Below are 17,470 nucleotides of genomic sequence, written 5' to 3' on the forward strand. Positions count from 1 at the left end.
GCATCCTCCTTGCGACTCTCGTTATATAGCTTCAACGCCGCGTGAGCCCATCCTGCGCAGGTAAGGACAATAAACCTGAGTTCCCTAAATTCGTGAAATCTTCGTTTGACTGTAAAATAACTAACGTTACAAATTACGAATATATATTGTTTATAGTGATCTCCTATTTTTTTTAAGCATAATATACATCTCATGATGAAAACATTCAGCTCGCTGCCAGCAAATTAGCTTAGTAAGCTAGCTAGGCCAGAGGCCTTGCCTTTCACATCAAATATATGTTATGCTGCTGTTACCTATTAACATTTAGGTAGTTACTATTATCTTCAAACTAAACGTGTTTATATCTCGTACGCACAGGATTCAGCAAATATTCACGCACTGAGTAGAAATGTTTTTGGCAGCACAGACAAAAAGCGAAAAAACAGCTCTTGCGGTTAGCTGCATCTCGTGTTAGCTAGTAACTTGAATAGCTAATGTTTCGATACATTCTCTATACTGTTGTCTTTGCTATAGCTGGATCTAAGAGTGTTCTGATCCAAAGACTGGACTCAAATTCCCCTTTTTAAGCATTGTAATCTTGTAACTAAACATTTTAAGCTCTTGTTTAAGTTGTGTCCAAACTGCAGTTAGGACAATTGTTGGTCACTTGGTGCATTACCCTTTCTCTATGAAGATGAACCCATGTTTGATATATCTTCTCTTCTGGCTATGACATACAGTTAATGATACTGTATATCTTCCTCTACTTTCGTATGAGGTCAATTCACGTCTGAATCTTTACTGTACATTTCCCTCCTTTTCTGTGAGTGGTCTCTCTTCAATGCTTTTATAAATGGTTCTTCCTGTTTCTTTCATATAAACGTAACATTCTGAACACAGTTCAATTGACTACTATTTCAATTGGGCCGTTCTCTCTACACTTGCTATCTGTACATTGTAGGCTAACTGAACCTGGCTGCGGACAGTGTTGTTTGCACCTCCATATCCCCATGCTAACTGTGGAGGAGGGTGGCAGACAAGAACTTACACCCTACACTTTCACCATTATGTTTCTGCAGAAATATTCCATCAGATGAAGAGGAGAGTTTCCCTTTTCCTCATCCACGTTGACTTGTTGCCACGTCGTTGTCAGTTTTTGAATTGACTGAATCTTCTCTTCGTTCAAAGACTTCTAAATTGGCCCTCACTTAAACTGCTTCCATATTCTGTTATTGTGCTGTGTAATCTCACTTTGAGTTAGTTTAGAGCACGTCAGCCATTTTGAGGATTACCATGTCCCAGAAGATTCCATCTGATAGCTCTCAGAAAGGCTTTGCTGTGGGACGCGGGCTCCTGGCTGCTGCTGAGACCCTCAACTTCAGCATGAATGAACAGCGTTCAGACAGTCTCCATCATGGCTCAACCTCCAGACAGTTGCACAGCATGTCCTCGGGTATGGGGGGTGGTGAGGGTGACCGTGACCCGCAGCTGTCCCGTCGTGGTGGTGGCAGCCACATTGGCAACTCCATGAAGCTGTTTGCCAGCTTGGGCCTGTCGCCCGCTGACCTAGACATGCTGGCACAGATCCCAGAAGACAACATTAGTGTGGAGACCTTGCCTCACCTTATAATGCAGCTTAAGAACCGGAAGGTGGAGTCTGACAGACGCATGGCAGGCAACTCTAGAGGGGACCTGTCCGGCCTTTCCTCTGAGCCCTCATACAGAGCCAGCAGAGACGACTGGGGCGACATGCGTGTTGGCAAACTGGGTGGTTCCATGGGGCAAGCTTCGGCCCACGCTCAGCAAGGAGACTTGGGCTACAGTTCTATCCAAGACACTTCAGCTGGAAGGTACGAACTCGACTATGGCCACGGCAGTGGTGCAAGAGATCCAGGGTGGTATTCAGATCTTTCCCATGATCGCTACAGCGGTATGGGCATGGGTCCCCCCTCAGCGGCAGACAGTGTCTTTATGACCAGGAGAATGGGTTCCCCGTCCCAAGGCAAAGTGCAGGACTTCTTAGGAGTTATACCTCACATGTTTCCCCATGTGTGCGCTCTTTGTGATTTTGACGTGCATTCTACCATGGTGAGTATTAACTCCAATTCATTTTCCACTTTACCTGTCTATTTCACACCGTCTGCTCTGATCTCAGTTTGATTGCTACTCTCATGCACGCACGGACACTTTCAATTCAAGACCACTTTTTTGAATTTTATAATCAAATATTTTATATCTTTTGATTTATCAAGTGATGAAAAGCCAATTCTACAGTACACTAAGTAATGATTCAACAAGTCTGTTTTATATTCGCATCATATCTCCACTTATTCAGCTTCTTTCTCCTTTTTTGAAGAGCCGTAGTTTAGTCACCCTTTTGCTTTCTAATTGGTGTGGGAGCCAATTAATGTATACAGTGTATGTATTCAGTAAATCAGTCACTCATCCAGTGGTTGTCTTGGTCTGCAGGAGTGGAACCAGCACACGGATGGATTACGCCACACAGAAAACCAGAGGCTCCTCCTGCAAATGTAAGTTACTATTCCTCTTCAAACACTACGTTATGTAAAGACCTTTTTTTAGCAACATGGTTGTTTTGACTAATGTTCAAATAGCCACTGAAGAATGTGATACACACTGAAAGGTCTGTATACAACTTTTACCCTGCCTGCTTGAACTAATGCATGAAGAGAGAGGGGAAAAATATATATATTTTAAAATAAAATTGTGTGAACCATCAATCATTTTTGACCAATGTTCTCCCATGATCTTTAGGTACCCAGAATGGGATCCACACATGGCCACAAGCAGAAGGTATGTGTCTCACTTTCCCGCACGTGCACTCTCGCTCTCTTTCTCACACACACACGCCGGTTGTTATAACATGTTTGCAAATATTAGTCCCAAGAGTTGTTAAAGAACAAGAACCAGTTAACAAGAAACCTTCAGGTGTTTAGACTTTAAAGAGTAACTGCCCCTTAAAAAAAAAACTTCTCATGCCTATGTGGAATCTATCAGTGTGAAACATTTATTCTACTGTCAACATTGACTACAGAGTGTAAATACCGTCATTTTGGTCATAAAGTCCGTCTGGTCCAAAACAGAGTTTTGTGAGGCTTGTGGTCCTTGACTGCATCACAACATAAACGAAGGTTGGCTTTGTTTTAATACTGCCGACAGCTGGCATCACACTAGAAATTATAAATTTGGCGTGCAGCTGCACTCGACCCGGTCGGAATCCCTTTGGTAAATTTGGGTTGACTTTGGATATCCCTATGGGGCTAGTTAGGGACCATCGATAAAATGGGACAATATGTTGAAATTTCAATGACTTAACCTCAAACCAACTATAAATTGCAGAAATTAATTTACAAATATTGAAAGCATTTATTGAGAACTAAAAGGAATGAGAATATTATCTCATTTACATTGTTTAATTTATTGATGGCCCCTAACTAGCCCCGGGGATAGGCTATCCAAATTCAAACCAAATTTACCGCCGTCGCACACAAGTCAGCTAAAATTAATTGTCTAAATAATTTGTTTAACTCTTGCCACCTGCGAACGCACACGCACACACACACGAGACAACCACACCCCAAAACCAACTCGAGTTTGAATTAAGTCATGGACACTAGCATTTCTTGATGAACCAAATATAAAACGAGGCCAAATCAGGAAGTGAAGTTGCACTTTAAATACATGGCTGAATCAGTCTTATGTAATTAGACTGAATCTCATGTTTGTCCCTTTTCAGTGGTGGGTCTCATCAACTGGAGACCACCAATCAATCAGCCGGTCTCCTGGGACCAATCCCCATGGTTGAAAGGCAGCAGGCTGGAGGAGGGCGCATGAGCTCTGGCTGGGGTAATGCTGTGTTTGTGTGAAAGATTACGCCTGTGTCCGAAATGGCATCCTATTCCCTTTTAGTGCACTACTTTTCATTAGGGTTCCATAGGGCTTTGGCCAAAAGTAGTGCACTATATAGGGTACCTTTTCAGACGCAACCAATGTATACTTATTCCTGTCACTTACTGATTCATTTTTGTATTCATTACCATGTTATCATTGTCATTAAAGGGATAGGCCTAGTTCACCCAAATTACTAAATTACATATTGGCTTCCTGACCCTGTAATCAGTCTAGGGACAAAGGAAGACAGTAATCCATGTTTTGTTTAGCTGGCCACTGCCATGTTGTAATTTAAGTGACTGTGGGTCCTTGACAAGCCATATATATATACACTGCTCAAAAAAATAAAGGGAACACTTAAACAACACAATGTAACTCCAAGTCAATCACACTTCTGTGAAATTAAACTGTCCACGTAGGAAGCAACACTGATTGACAATACATTTCACATGCTGTTGTGCAAATGGAATAGACAAAAGGTGGAAATTATAGGCAATTAGCAAGACACCCCCAATAAAGGAGTGATTCTGCAGGTGGTGAACACAGACCACTTCTCAGTTCCTATGCTTCCTGGCTGATGTTTTTGGTCACTTTTGAATACTGGATGCTGGCGGTGCTCTCACTCAAGTGGTAGCATGAGACAGAGTCTACAGCCCACACAAGTGGCTCAGGTAGTGCAGCTCATCCAGGATGGCACATCAATGCGAGCTGTGGCAAGAAGGTTTGCTGTGTCTGTCAGCGTAGTGTCCAGAGCATGGAGGCGCTACCAGGAGACAGGCCAGTACATCAGGAGACGTGGAGGAGGCCGTAGGAGGGCAACAACCCAGCAGCAGGACCGCTACCTCTGCCTTTGAGCAGGAGGAGCACTGCCAGAGCCCTGCAAAATTACCTCCAGCAGGCCACAAATGTGCATGTGTCTGCTCAAACGGTCAGAAACAGACTCCATGAGGGTGGTATGAGGGCCCGACGTCCACAGGTGGGGGTTGTGCTTACAGCCCAACACCGTGCAGGACGTTTGGCATTTGCCAGAGAACACCAAGATTGGCAAATTCGCCACTGGTGCCCTGTGCTCTTAACATATGAAAGCAGGTTCACACTGAGCACATGTGACAGATGTGACAGAGTCTGGAGACGCCGTGGAGAACGTTCTGCTGCCTGCAACATCCTCCAGCATGACCGGTTTGGCGGTCATGAACAACATAACTAAAAATCAAAAAACATTAATAGTTCAATTTCACTTCGACTCAACTGAAATGCAATATATAAAAAATAAAAACATTTGCCATTGTTTTTGATGCCTCACCTCCCTCAAATTGAGTCCACCAACTCAGTCTCTCACCATCTGTAACCCTTCTGCCAGCTTCCGTCTGCAAAGATTGATCACGAACTGATCGTCAGTCGTGGGGTGGCATTTCTTTGTGGGGCCGCACAGCCATCCATGTGCTCGCCAAAGGTATCCTGACTGCCATTAGGTACCGAGATGAGATCCTCAGAGTCCTTGTGAGACCATATGCTGACACATGCACAATTGTGGCCTGCTGGAGGTCATTTTGCAGGGCTCTGGCAGTGCTCCTCCTGCTCAAAGGCGGAGGTAGCGGTCCTGCTGCTGGGTTGTTGCCCTCCTACGGCCTCCTCCACGTCTCCTGATGTACTGGCCTGTCTCCTGGTAGCGCCTCCATGCTCTGGACACTACGCTGACAGACACAGCAAACCTTCTTGCCACAGCTCGCATTGATGTGCCATCCTGGATGAGCTGCACTACCTGAGCCACTTGTGTGGGTTGTAGACTCCGTCTCATGCTACCACTAGAGTGAAAGCACCGCCAGCATTCAAAACTGACCAAAACATCAGTCAGGAAGCATAGGAACTGAGAAGTGGTCTGTGGTCACCACCTGCAGAATCACTCCTTTATTGGGGGTGTCTTGCTAATTGCCTATAATTTCCACCTTTTGTCTATTCCATTTGCACAACAGCATGTGAAATGTATTGTCAATCAGTGTTGCTTCCTAAGTGGACAGTTTGATTTCACAGAAGTGTGATTGACTTGGAGTTACATTGTGTTGTTTAAGTGTTCCCTTTATTTTTTTGAGCAGTGTATATATAAATATATATATATATATAAAAAACCTTTTATGTCTTTTTAGGTGGGGGTGCTGGATCTAATGTTGGATCAGGCAAACCACATCAACCCTCTATGCCACCTAAGCAGGTAATGTGTTTTATTTGTCATGATATTATCTTGATCAAATACAGTCTTTTTACTGCAGTGCACTGACCAGGTAACTCCTCATTAAAAACGAATGTATTTTACTGGTATGTCTTTGGTGCGAAAGTCATGGATTCAACCTGTTTTTGTATCTGTCTGAACTGTTCTCCTCCTCAGATCAGAAGCAAAGTAGTGGTGGCTAAATATGACAGGAGTCCTCTGTCTAACAAAGCCCTGTTCGCTCTGGTTGAACCCTTTGGAACTCTCTGTGAACACCTGGTACTGAAGAACAAGGTAAAGCACGACACTTTGTGCCGCCTTGCCAGGGGCATGTTCAATTCTGGGCCTACGTGGAGATTCTAGGATTTGCGTGCTCAACAAACTAAATGGGATTTATCAAAATTCATTTTTATGATAAGTCAGAGCCATGCTGTATTTCTGCGCTCGTGAACAAGCGTTACAACCCCGCCCGGAAAACAGCCTCCATTCACTTTTTATGCAAACGATAAAAACACACTCATTTGCTGTGAGATTTGGAACTGGGTCATGACAGTTTCTAAAGCGCAATGGTAAATTTGGTCACATTTCTGTAGAGGTTTGGGCAGAATGTTTTAATATTTTGCAGTGACTTTTTAAACAAACATTTCTGACCAAATAAAAGTAATAGAAATATATCCGTCAATATGCTGCTATACAATCTCCTTCCCCAACGGCAAATACATCTGTTTTCACATTAGACCTACCCTCTGTATTTATTGGCCGACCATTATTAGAATTCCCGTGCTTCAATCACCCCCCCCCCCAAAATAAACAACAACAATATTTGCTTTGTAATGCAATTGATCAACCACTAGAAGTTCTGCATATGCACGGTCTGAGAAGTGAGGGGAAATATGCACGCTTTCCCCTCAAGTTCAAACTTGATAAATACCAATCTTTGCGGGGGAAACTGTGGCACGCGAGGTTGTCTTTTTATTGTTCCCACACACTTTTGAGAAATGACGCCCCTAGTCATCGACTATAAAGATTGTTAATTTGAGTGTCCAGGAAACCACCACTTTCCTATTTATTTATATATATATATATATATAAATTCTGCTTCAACAGAGTAACTAACGTATTACAGTACAACTGGAAATATATAGATCACAATGCAAACTCTTTCAAACGCTTGACTTGCTCTTATTATCTATTTTTAACAGAAGTAAACGGATGACGTGGTTGTATTAGAGCACCTGCTGACTGTTCCTGTAACACAGGGTTCATGATGCGTATTTCTACTCCACAGGCCTTTTTAGAAATGGAGACTCATAAGGAAGCTAGGGATGTGGTGAGCTACTACCAGCAGACCCCAGCGGTGTTGTATGGGAAACAAATCACTTGTTATCTGTCCAAGGAAATCATGGTGATTCAGGTAATATTGGAATGTCCTTATTAATCTATTTTCATTAGTTTTGCCTGTATCTGTTGTATAGATGAAATACTTCAAATCACTCAGCTGCATATCTATCTTTGCTGACCGTTAACTACCCCATTCAATTCAAGCAGTGATCATGCATGCAGATCAGTACACGTAATATGTTCCTCTTTCTGAATACAGAAAGACAGCAGAACTGAGAGAATCAACCGGGAGGCGAAACAAGGCAAAGAGCCAGCGCCACCGAACCAATCGCAGGTAGTCTTCTTCTCCAACTTGCCGCGTGAGAGTGAGAAGAAGCAGGAACTCCTCACCATCGCGCGGCGCTTCGGCACCGTGGAGAAACACTTGTTTCTAACTGATGAGGTAAAAGTCCTATTGTTCTCTGTATAAAAAAATATACTAACGTTTGGATAAAAGTGTCTGCTAAATGGCGCATATGATTTAATAAACTCAGCAAAAAAAAAGAAACGTCCCTTTTTCCGGACCCTGTCTTTCAAAGATCATTCGTTAAAATCCAAATAACTTCGCAGATCTTAATTTGTAAAGGGTTTAAACACTGTTGCCCATGCTTGTTCAGTGAACCATAAACAATTAATGAACATGCACCTGTGGAACGGTCCTTAAGACACTAGCAGCTTACAGACGGTAGGCAATTAAGGTCACAGTTATGAAAACTTAGGACACTAAAGAGGCCTTTCTACTGACTCTGAAAAACCCCACAAGAAAGATGCCCAGGGTCCCTGCTCATCTGTGTGAACGTGCCTTAGGCATGCTGCAAGGAGGCTTGAGGATATCATTTTTTATTATATTCTGGATCTGTCATGAAAGCTTAAAATGTATAAACGTTTGCGTTCGTCTTCCAAGTCCTTTGTTCAGCTGGGGTCTGCGGAGGATGCTGAGATGTTGGTGAAGTACTACACTCTGAATCCACTGACCATCCAGGGAAAGAGTGTCCGCTTAAACATCTGTACCAAGTACAAGACCTTAAAGTAAGAATTCCAAGATTGATTCAGTGCTTCATTATCATATTAGAGGACTTAGTTGGTCTTTTTTCACAGAGGTCGCTGTACTGATTGTGGATTGTTGTCTGTCTGTAACAGTGTGAGTAATCGCTCCAACAAACTGATGGATGACAAGAGAAGGAGAAGCAACAGTAGTACTGGGCCCAAAGACAGAGGTTCCTCCTCCAGGAGCGCTAAATCTTCCTCTAGCAGCAAAGCCAAAGAGGGCAAGAAGGAACCACGAAAAGGAGAGGACTGCAGTGGAGAGGGAGAGGGATCAGGGAGAGAGGGAGAGGGGTCAGGTGACGAGGTGGCTGGTGTGATGGAGGGAGATGAAGCTGAGGAGTGCAAAGGAGAGGGAGACCAAGTTTCACGTGATGATGGGCCGTCAGAGGACAAGGCTGAAGCCGTGACGGAAGACCCAGAGACTACTGCCAACACCAGTCTGGAATCCCAGGAGGAGAAGGAACCTGCTCCGGACTCTGACGATGTTCCCAGCACTGCAAAGGTTCTGAGCAGTAGTGATGTCACCGAGAAGGCTGAGGGGTCAGAGGTGGAGGAGGGGACTGTGCCTGATCCAGAGGAGAAAGCAGAGGGAGAGCCTGAGAGTGAACAGATGGAAACTGAAGCCACTACAGATGAGCCAGAGACCGAGGACAAGGATGACATGCCGTCTTCAGAGCCAGCAGAGAGCTCAGAGATGCATGAGGAACAACTACCTGCAGACCAGGTAGGTCAACAACAGAAAACATTTACAGTCCAAGAAAATATTATATTTGTCTTGCTTACAAGTTGGCGCTACTCTTGTGTTTTTGTTCTGTTGAGCACAGTGACATATCTCCCTTAAATAACATAAAAAATGTATATTGTTCATATTGTAAACATTTATTTTGAATATGTAACTAATATTTTGAATATGTAACGAATATGTTGACATACAGTACCAGTCAAAAGTCTGGACACACCTACTCATTCCAGGGTTTTTATTTTTTACTATTTTCTACATTGTAGAATAATAGTGAAGACATAAACTATTAAATAACACACAGAATCATGCAGTATCCAAAAAAAGTGTTAAACAAATCAAAATATATTTTGTTTGATTCTTCAAAGTAACCACCCTTTGCCTTGATGACAGCTTTGCACAGTCTTTCTCTCAGCCAGCTTCATGAGGTAGTCACCTGAAATACATTTCAATTAACAGGTGTGCGTTGTTCAAAGTTAATTTGTGGAATTTCTTTCCTTAATGTGTTTCCGCTTATCAGTTGTGTTGTGACATGGCAGGGGTGGTATACATAAGATGGTCCATATTATGGCAAGAACAGCTCAAATACACAAAGATAAACGACAGTTCATTACTTTAAGACATAAAGGTCAGTCAATACGGAACATTTCAAGAGCTTTTAAAGTTTCTTCAAGTGCAGTCGGAAAAACCATCAAGCGCTATGATGAAACTGGCTCTCATGAGGACCGCCACAGGAAAGCAAGACCCAGGGTTACCTCTGCTGCAGAGGATAAGTTCATTAGAGTTACCAGCCTCAGAAATTGCAGCCCAAATAAATTTTTCACCGAGTTCAAGTAACAGACACATCTCAACATCAACTGTTCAGAGGAGACTGCATGAATCAGGGCTTTGTGGTTGAATTGCTGCAAAGAAACCACTAGTAAAGGACACCAATAAGAAGAAGAGACTTGCTTGGGCCAAGAAATACGAGAGATGGACATTAGACCGGTGGAAATGTGTCCTTTGGTCTGATGAGTCCAAATGTGAGATTTTTGGATCCAACCGCAGTGTCTTTGTGAGACGCAGAGTAGGTGAATGGATGATCTCCACATGTGTGGTTCCCACCGTGAAGTATGGAGGAGGAGGTGTGGGGGTGCTTTGCTGGTGACACTGTCAGTGATTTATTTAGAATTCAAGGCACACTTAACCAGCATGGCTACCACAGCATTCTGCAGCGATACGCCATCCCATCTGGTTTGGGCTTAGTTCCACTATCGTTTTTTCCCCAACAGTACAATGACCTAAAACACACCTCCAGGCTCTGTAAGGGCTATTTGACCAAGAAGAAGAGTGATGGATTGCTGCATCAGATGATCTATCTGCTACAGTCACCCGACCTCAATCCAATTGAGATGGTTTGGGATGAGTTGGACTGCAGAGTGAAGGATAAGCAGACAAGTGCTCTGCATAAGTGTGAACTCCTTCAAGACTGTTGGAAAAGCATTCCAGGTGAAGCTGGTTGAGAGAATGCCAAGTGTGTGCAAAGCTGTCATCAAGGCAAATGGTGGCTACGTTGATGAATCTCAAATATAAAATATATTTAGATTTTTTTTAATACTTTTTTGGTTATTACATGATTCCATATGTGTTATTTCGTAGTTTTGATGTCTTCACTATTATTCTACAATGTAGAAAATAGTAAAAATAAAGAAACCCTTGAATGTGTAGGTGTCCAGACTTTTAACTGGTACTTTTATGTTGAATATGTAACTAATATGTTGACATACATGTTGTTCCTTTCCGCCAGGAGGAGGGCAGCATGGAGCAGGATTTCCCAGAGAACATGGATGACTTTGTGACTCTGGATGAGCTGGCAGAGGACGATGACTTGGAGAGACAGGACTCCTCATCCAAAGAAAAGTACTCATCTTCAGGTAAACAACATTAACTTCACCTCTAGCATGATGTTTGATCATTTCATTTAGGATGATCGATGACAGCGTCTGTGGAATTGAAAACCATTGCTACAGTGTCGGCCCACATGAAAATAAGCTACAGCAACTGTTGTTGGAAAAGTAAACAGCTGTGTAATTGTCGATCTCATTCTCTCTGCAGGAAGCTCTAAGAAAATTGGGGGATTGAGAGTGGTCAACGTTGTGGGATTTAAACGAGCCTATGGTTTTCTGAACGAGATCTTGGCCCTGGCCAAACCCTTCGGTACAGTAGTTCAGCACCTGGTGCTTGACGTGAGACCTGAGGTAAAGTTGGTTGGTTGATAGATTAATTTGACAGTGAAACGAAAAATAGTGAAGGCAACGTGTACCTATTGTGTATCTTTTGTTTGTTGGTGAACCTAGGCCTTTCTGCAACTCAACTCGGAAGAGGAGGCAAAAGCAATGGTCAATTTCTACAGTGGGAATGTAACACCAACTGTGTGTGGGAAATCTGTGAAAATCTACCATTCACAGACATACGCTACCATTCAGGTGAGCTCCGTACCTGCAGATTGTTGATCAGCCTTCTACAGTAGAAGTTGTTTGTAATGTTTTCTGATCTTCTTGCAGAGTGGGAGAGTGGTATACGTGGGACAGATTCCCCACTTCAAATCCTCAGATGCCGCTCTTCTGAAAATTGCTGAACCGTTCGGCAAAGTGAGACGCTATTTCCTGAACAGATCTCGCAACGAGGTAATGAAATATTTTGTTCTCTCTTCGGCTACAGACCTTCTTGGAATGAGTGGGATACAATAGAAATCCAAATTTGTATGTTAATTATTTATTTTCTAGTGTTTCATTGAGATGGAACGTGGAGAGGACGCTGAGAGAATGTCTGAGACCTACAAGGACACGCCCCCTAAATTCGAGGGCAAGCGACTAACGGTGTACGTGAGCAGGAAGTACAAACAACTCAAATACGGGTGAGTCAAATGAAACAACAGTTAATGTAATTGCTGTGAGCGTTGTACATTTCAACTTATTTCTGTCACTACTTAGATGCTGCTCTTCCTCATTAAAGATGAAATGCTCTTTCCCACACTAGACACCGACCACCAGGCCCTGACTCTGAGGAGAAGAAGAGGCCGTCGAAGAGGGAGCGATCAGGCAGTGAAACAAGCTCCCACAGGAGCTCAGCAGCCAAAAGCTCAGCCAAACAGGATGAAGAACCTCCAGTCAAGAAGTCCAGAGAGGAGACGGCGGCATCCTCGGCAGACGAGCCTGACAAAGAAGACAAGGAGGAGATGGAGACGCCCACTGAGCAGAGTGAGGTAGAGGTTAGGAAGCAGGAGGAGGAGGTCCAGGGAGAACACGGTCAACCCTCTGAGAACTCAGCTGTACACAAGATTGGCACTGACATGGTAAGTTTGTCTGGCTTTGGTTGTGCTGAAAATGCCACCATATTCACTATAGTGTATTACTACGGATCACAGTCCTATGGGGCTTTGGTCAAACGTAGTTCGCTGTCATCATCAGCAATTCCTCTATGATGATCTGATGGGGAATATGACACCATTTTGGGATGTAACCCGTGGCGGTTTTAGTTTGTCAACCGAAGGTAGTAACTTAAGGAACTGACTCTCTATTGCTCTATATTGTAGAACATCAAAATGGAGGAAAACGAGACGCCAATTTCCATAGTGAGTGTGAGGAGCGTTGAGGAGAATGGAGAGACTGCTAGCACACCATCCCTGGCTGGGGGGAAGCTGTCATCAACCAGTCCTGTTCCTCTGGGGCCTTATGAGCCTAACAACCCAGTGGGTAAGGACATGCTCAGATGAATACTCTAGAGGGAAAATGGTTTTCTATGAGTTTAGAAATACTTTTATTTTTTTAATAACATATAGAATAATTGTATTTTTCTTTCAGGCAACTCTTGTCTTGTCCATCACATTAAAAATATATACACTACACAGACAAAAGTATCTGGACACCCCTTTAATTTAATGGATTCAGTTATTTTTTTGTTGCAGAACGATGTATAAAATAGAGCAAACAGCCTTGCAATCTACGTAGACAAACATTGGCAGTAGAATGGCCTTACTGAAGAGCTCAGTGACTTTCAATTTCTGCCCTGCTAGAGCTGCCCAAGGTCAACTGTAAGTGTTGATATTGTGAAGTGGAAACATCTCGGAGCAACAGCTTCTCAACCACAAAGTGGTAGGGCACACAAGCTCAGCCGCCGAGTGCGGAAGCACGTAGAAATTGTCTGTCCTCGGTTGTGAGCTCAAAACTGCCTCTGGAAACGTCAGCACAGGAACTGTTCGTCGGGAGCTCCTTGAAATGGGTTTCCATGGCCGCACACATGCCTAAGATCACCATGCGTAATGCCAAACCTCGGCTGGAGTGGTGTGAAGCTCGCCACCATTGGACTCTGGAGCAGTGGAAATGCGTTCTCTGGAGTGATGAATCATGCTTCACCATCTGGCAGTCCGACGGACGAATCTTGGTTTGGCGGATGCCAGGAGAACGTTACCTGCCCCAATGCACAGTGCCAACTAAAGTTTGGTGGAGGAGGAGTAATGGTCTGGGGCTGTTTTTGATGGGTCGGCCCCTTAGTTTCAGTGAAGGGAGATCTTAACCTCACAGCAGACAATGACATTCTAGATGATTCTGTGCTTCCAACTTTGTGGCCACAGTTTGGGGAAAGCCATTTCCTGTTTCAGCATGACAATGCCCCCGTGCATAAAGCGAAGTACATACAGAAATGGTTTGTCGAGATCGGTGTGGAAGAACTTGACTGGCCTGCACAGAGCCCTGACCTTAACCCCATTGAACACCTTTGGGATGAATTTGGAACGCAGACTGCGAGCCAGGCCTAATCACCCAACATCAGTGCCCGACCTCACTAATGCTCTTGTGGCTGAATGGAAGTTCCAACATCTAGTGGAAAGCCTTCCCAGAAGAGTGGAAGCTGTTGTAGGAGTGAAAGAGGGGGGGGGGGGGCAACTTTCTATTAATTCCCATGATTTTAGAATGAGATGTTCAGTGCGCAGGTGTCCACATACTTTTGACCATGTAGATTATATCATATTTCGTAGATTATAACCAAATGTTCAAATCAAATGTTATTTGTCACGTGCCCTGAATAGAACAGGTGTAGACCTTACAGTGAAATTCTTACAACCAAACATCATAGTGACACTGTTGTCTGATTGCAGGTGTTGAATATGTGAAGATGGGATACTATTGTAGAGTCTGTTTCCTGTTCTATTCCAATGAGGAGACAGCCAAGAAGGTTCACTGCAGCAGTCAATCTCACTACCAAAAACTCAAGGTAAACATATACAATATTTTTGTCAATTAGCAGATCTACCAAAATATCTAAGCAGTCATTTAAAGCTCTGATACAAAACACACCAATACGTCTCTAACTTTATATCAAACCGTTGTCATCGTCAGAAAAAACATTTGCTCTGAAATCTAAATGCTGTCCCTTATTTTTTGTATTTTTTTCCCAGAAACATCTGGAAAAGGAGAAGGCCAAAGCTCAAAGTACCACAGGGACGAAGACAACCGTGTAGGAAATGACAGGTGTTGGAACTGTTCACACGTGGATAGAGTTAGTTTGTAACGCTAGTGGAAGTTTCAGCATTTTTTTTTTTATTATTATTATTTTTTAAAGCTTTCATGTTTTGTAACTTTTTTTATTTTAACCAATGTACTGTACCAGGAGGAACCAACCACGATGGGTCTGGAGAATGTAGGGAGTTTTGTATGCCTGGTTTTGTTTTTAATGTTTTCTGATGACTCGTCTTGCTAAATTTATAAGCGCGAGACACATTTTTGATTTGTATAGGACTACATTCCTGTCCGACGCTGGTATTTTGATTGTTTCCCCGGCTGTTGTGATGCAGAGACGAGAAATAATGTAACCAATTATATCAGGGCAAGAGTCTAAAAGGAGCTTGGTTGATCATTTTAATTAATAAATGCCTCCCATGCAGACGTTCAGATGATTGCATTGCTTGAAAGTATAATGAACAAAAATATAAATTCAACATGTAATGTGTTGGTCCCATGTTTCATGAGTTGAAATAAAAAATCCCAGAAATTTTTCAGATGCATCAAAAGCTTATTTCTCAAATGTTGTGCACAAGTTTGTTTACATCCCTGTTAGTGAGCATTTCTCCTTTGCCAAGATAATCCATCCACCTGACAGGTGTGGCATATCAAAAAGCCGATTAAACAGCATGATCATTCCACAGGTGCACCTTGTGCTGGGGACAATAAAAGGCCACTAAAATGTGCAGTTTTGTCACAACACAATGCCACAGATGTCTCAATTGGCATGCTGACTGCAGTAATGTCCACCCGAGCTGTTGCCAGAGAATTTAATTTTCACGAGCTGTTGCCGGTGAATTGAATGTTAATTTCTCTACCATAAGCGTCATTTTTAGAGAATTTGGCAGTCTGTCCAACCGGCCTCACAACCGCAGACCACGTGTAACCACGCCGGCCCAAGACCTCCACATCTGGCTTCTAAACCTGCGGGATCGCCTGAGAATGTCCACCAGAGCTGTTGCCGGTGAATTGAATGATCATTTCTCTACCATAAGGTGCATCCAATGTCGTTTCAGGGAATTTGGCAGTACGTCCAACAGGCCTCACAACCGCAGACCGCGTGTAACCATCCCAGGACCTCCACATCTGGCTTCCAGGCTGTATCGCAACCGGCCGTGATTGAGAGTCCCATAGGGCGGTGCACAATTGGCCTAGCGTCGATCCGGGTTTGGCCGTTGTATGGCGTAAACGTAATTAAGAATTTGTTATTAACTGACTTGCCTAGTAAAATAAAAATCTTCACCTGCAGGATCATCTGAGACCAGCCACCTGGAGGACAGCTGATGAAACTGAGTTTGCACAACCAAAGAATTTCTGCACAAACTCAGAAACCGTCTCATGGGAGATCATCTGCATGCTCGTCATCCTCACCATGCTCTTGACCCGACTGCAGTTTGGCGTCGTAACCAACTTCAGTGGGAAATTGCTCACCTTTGATGGCCACTGGCACACTGGAGAAGTGTGCTCTTCATGGATGAATCCCGGTTTCAACTGTACCGGGCAGATGGCAGACAGCGTGTATGGCGTCGTGTGGTTTGCTAAGATGCTGCCCATGGTGATTATGATATTTGAAGGCATAAACTACGGACAACGAACACAATTGCATTTTATCGATGGCAATTTGAATGCAGAGATACCGTGACGAGATCCTGAGGCCCATTGTGTCATTCATCTGCTGCCATCACCTCATGTTTCAGCATGATAATGCACGGCCCCATGTCGCAATTATATGTACACAATTCCTGGAAGCTGAAAATGTCCCAGTTCTTCCATGGCCTGCATACTCACCAGACATGTTGAGCATGTTTGGGATGCTCTGGATCGACGTGTACAACAGTGTTCCAGTTCTAGCCTATATCCAGCATCTTTGCACAGCCATTGAAGAGGAGTGGGACAACATTTCACAGGGCACAAACAGCCTGAACAACTCAATGTGAAGGAGATTTATTTTCTGCTGCGTGAGGTAAATGGTGGTCACCAGATACTGGCTGGTTTTCTGATTCACACCCCTACCTTTAAAAAAAAAAAATGTATCTGTGACCAACAGATGTATTTCTGTATTCCCAGTCATGTGAAATCCATAGATTAAGACCTAATTTATTTAAATTCACACTTTTTTTATATGAACTGTTGCATGTTGAGTTTTATATTTTTGTTCAGTGTATATTGGCATCATGTTATTGGAGGAGAATGGGTACAAAGAAATGTGTTGAGAGCCCTGTCTTATTGTGAGCATGCACTTTACACATACAGTTCATGTTGTGACCAGGAGATGGTGTTATTGTTCCTACTAGACACGAGTCAACAGGACTAATGATAGTTTTTCTCAGGATTACTTGTGATTGCTTTGTGAAGTCACTGGGAAAAGTAGCAATCTTAAATTAAATGATGCTTTTCACAAAATATATATATTTTTATTTGACATAAAATGTATCTAATTTCAACACGCGTTGCTAAAAGCTTCACTATTTGGTGGATAATTTAGGGACCATCAAATCCACCTTTCATTCAGATGGATCCATCCTGTTTTCTGTATCCACTGTCCTTCACTACGCCAAGTTCCCCTGAATGGCAGCCTATGGACAAAGGTCTGGTCGCCTGCATGGTGAAAAATGATCATTCCTGGGAGGCTTGGAGGGACGAGAAACCAAAATGCGAGTTGTATCAATC

At 43.3% G+C, this 17,470-nt stretch overlaps 1 protein-coding gene across 1 annotated transcript; it reads left to right on the plus strand.

The window, feature by feature from the left end:
• Positions 1-66: 66 nt before the first annotated feature.
• On the plus strand, positions 67-15,295 carry matr3l1.2 (matrin 3-like 1.2). The gene is made up of 19 exons (XM_055888303.1): positions 67-2,067; positions 2,449-2,510; positions 2,755-2,793; positions 3,737-3,846; positions 6,036-6,100; positions 6,275-6,391; positions 7,386-7,511; positions 7,698-7,880; positions 8,382-8,506; positions 8,618-9,248; positions 11,050-11,176; positions 11,358-11,500; positions 11,600-11,728; positions 11,807-11,929; positions 12,029-12,159; positions 12,282-12,597; positions 12,838-12,997; positions 14,398-14,513; positions 14,698-15,295. Exons 1-19 carry the CDS (start codon positions 1,273-1,275, stop codon positions 14,758-14,760), a joined length of 3,561 nt encoding a protein of 1,186 aa, XP_055744278.1. The 5' UTR covers positions 67-1,272; the 3' UTR covers positions 14,761-15,295.
• The last annotated feature ends 2,175 nt before the right edge of the window (positions 15,296-17,470 follow it).

This window comes from Salvelinus fontinalis, chromosome 29 (genome assembly GCF_029448725.1).
Source record: "Salvelinus fontinalis isolate EN_2023a chromosome 29, ASM2944872v1, whole genome shotgun sequence".
Classification (NCBI taxonomy): domain Eukaryota; kingdom Metazoa; phylum Chordata; class Actinopteri; order Salmoniformes; family Salmonidae; genus Salvelinus; species Salvelinus fontinalis.

Excerpts from the sequence above, each read along its gene's own strand:
- matr3l1.2 (XM_055888303.1), top strand. The coding sequence starts at position 1,273 with ATGTCCCAGAAGATTCCATCTGATAGCTCTCAGAAAGGCTTTGCTGTG. Across the intron at positions 6,392-7,385 it reads ACCTGGTACTGAAGAACAAG|GCCTTTTTAGAAATGGAGAC; the intron begins GTAAAGCACGAC and ends TCTACTCCACAG. Across the intron at positions 11,177-11,357 it reads AGAAAAGTACTCATCTTCAG|GAAGCTCTAAGAAAATTGGG; the intron begins GTAAACAACATT and ends TTCTCTCTGCAG.